The sequence below is a fragment of the Atta colombica genome, unplaced genomic scaffold (assembly GCF_001594045.1).
Source record: "Atta colombica isolate Treedump-2 unplaced genomic scaffold, Acol1.0 scaffold198, whole genome shotgun sequence".
Lineage (NCBI taxonomy): Eukaryota > Metazoa > Arthropoda > Insecta > Hymenoptera > Formicidae > Atta > Atta colombica.
In genome coordinates, this window is record NW_017259291.1 from 775,359 (window position 1) to 780,205 (window position 4,847).

The 4,847-nt window shown below is 27.3% G+C and overlaps 1 protein-coding gene across 1 annotated transcript in view; it reads left to right on the forward strand.

Annotated features, from left to right (window-relative positions):
* Positions 1-2,890, forward strand: part of LOC108686956 (protein wntless) — a 4,817-nt gene extending 1,927 nt beyond the window's left edge. The window contains exons 2-12 of the mRNA XM_018192488.1: positions 267-448; positions 533-638; positions 695-819; positions 920-1,069; positions 1,173-1,350; positions 1,439-1,566; positions 1,668-1,673; positions 1,753-1,914; positions 2,014-2,241; positions 2,336-2,489; positions 2,790-2,890. Of these exons, the coding sequence (XP_018047977.1) occupies positions 267-448; positions 533-638; positions 695-819; positions 920-1,069; positions 1,173-1,350; positions 1,439-1,566; positions 1,668-1,673; positions 1,753-1,914; positions 2,014-2,241; positions 2,336-2,489; positions 2,790-2,890 (1,520 nt within the window). The remainder of the gene's footprint in view (positions 1-266; positions 449-532; positions 639-694; positions 820-919; positions 1,070-1,172; positions 1,351-1,438; positions 1,567-1,667; positions 1,674-1,752; positions 1,915-2,013; positions 2,242-2,335; positions 2,490-2,789) is intronic.
* Positions 2,891-4,847: the final 1,957 nt, after the last annotated feature.

The following is a 4,847-nucleotide window of genomic DNA, read 5'->3' on the forward strand; positions in this document are numbered from 1 at the left end:
ATAATAAATATTTATCTATGCAATCCAAGATAAAAATATTTAAAAACTATTTCAAATAAGTCTTATAAATATTTATAAATATTGAGAAATGTACATTACCTTTTAAAAGATAAACTTTAGATAGATATAAAATATGTAATGATATACGTTTTTTAACATCTATACTTATTATTTTCATATATTATTTTAATATAAAATGTAATACTATTTTTTAGATAAACTATGGATAAATATGAAGTATAAAATGATATACATTTTTTGTTTAGCACCTACACCTGCAAGTAGTCAGAACATTCTTGGTACGCCATGCAAAGTCGTTAGTGTTAATGGGTCTTATGACGAAAATACATGGTTTTATTCAAGAGGAGAAGGATCTTGTACTTCTGTTGATATGCATCACTTCACTTTGGACACTCAACAGGCTTATCAAGTTGTATATACATTCCAGGTATAATTCACGAAATTATTTACTTATAATTGATAATTACATACAAAGAATTTTTGAATTAAAAATCATATAAATTTTTCCTAGATGCCTGTACCTCGAAACAGCATGCAACTTGATTATTCGAGATGGCAGCAAAATTTAATTGGCGTTTTACAAGTGGATATTTCATATACCAGCCAGATTGAAATCGGTAATGTATTTGCTACTGTTAAAACTTTTCTAATTCTGACAAGTTTTTCTCTATAGCTCCTAGGACAAAAATAACATTGGATGCACGGCTAGCTTATCGAAATAAGGGAGATGCAGATAATGCATGGAAACCATATGCTGCTTCTGTTGTGGAGAGAATTTTGGACTGTAGCATAGACAAGGTAGGTATATTTACTTGTGTAGAATTATTATAGTGAATACTTTTTGCATGTAGTTACAGCTATATAGATTTTTAATTTATAAATGTCTAATTTATTTCAGCCACTGGAGCACTATAATTACAATTGTAGCGTTATGCCATTGTTTGAATTAGGATCTCTGTATCATGATTATTACTTATTAAATATTCGTCTTCCTTCTGATCTTGATAAAAACCAAGGATTGGGACACGTTGTTGATTTATGGCTTACCGTAAGTATCAGAATGCAAAATTATGATTATAACATTATGAATGAAATTCTAATAATTTTGATAAAGATTATTTAACCCGATATATCATTTGTTGTTAATCTAGGCTATTAATCAAAATGGTGGATTCACAAAGGTGTGGGTGAGTCTAAAGACCATTTATTTTCCAATAGTACTTGGTGTTTTGGCTTGGTATTGGAGAAGAGTGTATATGCTATCCAGATCGCCTGCTCTCTTGGAGTACATGCTGTTAGCTTTGGGTTCTGCCTTAACATTTTTAAATTGTATGTATTAATTGCTCTATAATATATTAATTTATAATTTCTCAACTTGTTTACACGGTTATTTAAAATATTATTATATTATTTTTAGTGCCACTGGAATATTTAACACTTGCTTATGACATGCCATTTATGCTTCTACTGGGTGATATTCGGCAAGGAGTATTCTATGCAACATTGTTATCATTTTGGCTTGTATTTGCCGGTGAACATTTAATGGTAAGAATACTGAGTTTTTATTATTCAAAATTATTACAACCATTATATTAGTATTAACTTGTACTTTTCTTATTCTATGCACGCATCTTGGGTTCCATTAGATTCAGGTAAGAATTTTTTTAATGTATAAATCTTTGTTTTTTTAATACTGCAAAATATTGAAATATTTAATTATTTATATTTTAGGAGGGCGAACAAACTAATTCATTAAAATGTTACTGGCGGCATCTTTCTGCAGTAGGTACTGGTTGCCTCTCACTATTTGTATTCGATATGTGCGAGCGTGGGGTACAACTGAGAAATCCTTTCTATTCCATCTGGGTCACTGATCTTGGCACAAAATTGGCAGTATCCTTTCAAAACTATTTGTCCTCACTTTAAAAAGTTCTCTTAAGAAAAGAATATAAAATAATTCCTTAAATTAAAATTTCCTTAATGAAATTATAGCTATCTTTCATTATTCTGGCTGGTATATCGGCTGGAATATATCTTTTGTTTTTATCTTATATGATATGGAAAGTATTCATGAACATCAGCGCGAAGAGAGCCGTTTTACCTAGCATGAGTTCAGCGCGACGCCTGCATTATGAGGGTATCATATATCGTTTCAAATTTTTAATGATCGCCACGCTGTTATGCGCTTCATTAACTGTCATTGGTTTTATACTTGGACAGGTAAGAAGTCGATACGTTTTAATTATATACAATTAATTGTATTTAACGTTGTTTTTAAAATTGTGTTAAATGATATATGATGTTTCTGGGATAGGTTGCAGAAGGTCAGTGGAAATGGGACGAAGATTTACAATTGGAAATGACTTCTGCCTTTTTCACCGGAGTATATGGAATGTGGAATATTTATATCATTGCATTATTATGTCTGTACGCGCCTTCTCACAAGCAATGGCCAATCGAACCATCTGGTAAATACAATAGAAACATATATATTTATTTTCTCTTATACAGGATGTCCCTAAAATTCGGCATCACCCATCCTGAGCAGATAGAGCGGACTGAACTGAGTCGAAAAGTTGCAATTTTAACAAAGTTTAGTTTGCTCTACCTGCTCAGGATGGTGATGCCGAATTTTAGGGATATCCTGTATAAGAGAAAATAAATATGTATGTTTCTATTTTAGACACCCTGTATATTATATTATTTTAAATTTTATCAAATTCTGCTAATTTACATCATGCAATAAAATAAATTATTTTAATTTTCAGAGAACAGTATTAGTGAAGAAATCGAATTTTCCCCCTTGCCAACTGATCCTAATGAGATGCTATCGCTGACTGCATTTGCACGAAAAACAGCAGTAGAGTAAAGTATATTTCTCTTTGTGTATATTTTGTAAGAAACAGGATACGGCAACTCCACTTAATACTTAATGTACTTAATTTTTAATACATATAACTTTGTTATATGTAGAACTTGTAAGTAGAACTGTACTTAGATTTTTCACTATTTATTAGAAAATGACTGATAATACTCCTACAATAACATAATTTTATATGCCAAATTTAATTATTTATTGCTTCCAATGTTTTTTTGTATGGTTTTATATACCTATTTATAGTATCATATTATCTATGTAATAAGAAAATATACACACAAGTCATTTCATCTTCATATTCGTTAGTATGTCAAAAGCATAAATTTGGAACGGATTTAATAGATCTGCTTTTTATATCATTTACAAAAATTTTGTAACATAACACAACACAAATATATAAATATAATAATTAAAATCACATACTCAAAAATGCGCTCTAAAAAGTATTAGAACAAAAACGATAAATGTAATAATGTTATTTTAATATAACATCTTTTTGACATAAAAACATTGTTATACTAATATTTTCTATATATGTGCTTATGTAAATTTAAGAAAATATTGTATAAATGACAATCAAATCAAATTAAATGTTTTACATGCAGATGAAATGACTTTGCTCAGAAATTACCGAGATCTTGAAGATATAAAATATCCAAGATATTTTTAAAAAGATATCTGAAAGATATCTGAAAGTTGTCTAAAAGATATCTAAAAAGATTTTATTAAAAATCTTTGTAGCATTTCTAATCTTTAGATAAAAGATGTAGTATTATGACATTTTTTTCAATTTTCTTTGCTATTTATAACTTCATTGTAGCATTGATATGAAAACTGACATATTACAAATTATTTGAGAATAGTGATGATTTTATGAAAAAATATTAATCTTATTGTTTTAAAACTTAGTTTCTGGATCTATTTTAGCTTTTATTAAATAATTAATTTTTATAAATAATGAAATATTTTATTAAATATTTTACTAAAAGTTATTTGAATTTTTGGTTTGTCATATTAAATCGACCAAATTAAATTATAAAATTCTGACTTCTAATCATAAACAGTGATTTAAAAAATGCTTGGATACAAAAGTTTTAAAAAAATCGTTAAAAAAAGTTATAAAAAATCTCATAAAAATTCGTGATACAAAAAGATTAAGATATTACTTTATTATTACTTAAAATGGTCTTGAAATAAGAATTGATTTATATGAATACTAAGATATTTTTTAAGAGAGATTATTTAGATATCTTTGATATTTCTAATATTAAATATTTTAAAGATATTTTAGAAATATCTTAAAGAGATTTTTGATGAGATATTTTTTAAATGTCTTCAAGGCCTCAATATCTTCTGGGTAATGTCAGATGTAGTAAGCAACAGCTAATTTATAACTGAATAGAATATACACAGTATTATATGAATATATTATCATACTGCGCATAGATTTCTATAACGCTTCTACTAATGGATAAAAGTGTATTTTATCTGCTGATAAATCAATGAAATTCTTATATTGAGAAATCAGATTAAAGATTTTTTTGGCATGTTTTTTATATATAAGATATATATAAGATTTTTATATAATATTTTTCAGTATTATATGCGTATAGTAGCGATAGTATTCCTGTACTATTCTAATCATTTTTTATGCTTGTCTGTTAATGTAAAAATTTTGTAATTATTATACAAACTTACAGTTAATTATTTTTACTTAAATCATTGAAAATTTGAAGATATTACAGCATTCCATTTCAATCTTATAAATATTAGACGAGTTTATGTAAAAGATTTGTTGCAGTTAATCAGCAACATAAAAAAAAGATCTAGATGATGAATTTATATTAAAGAATTTAAGAATATATTTCTTCTGTTTACTTGTCACATATTCAGTAAAATGCGTGAGAGAGAGAGAGAGAGAGAGAGAGAGAGAGAGAGAGAGAGAGAG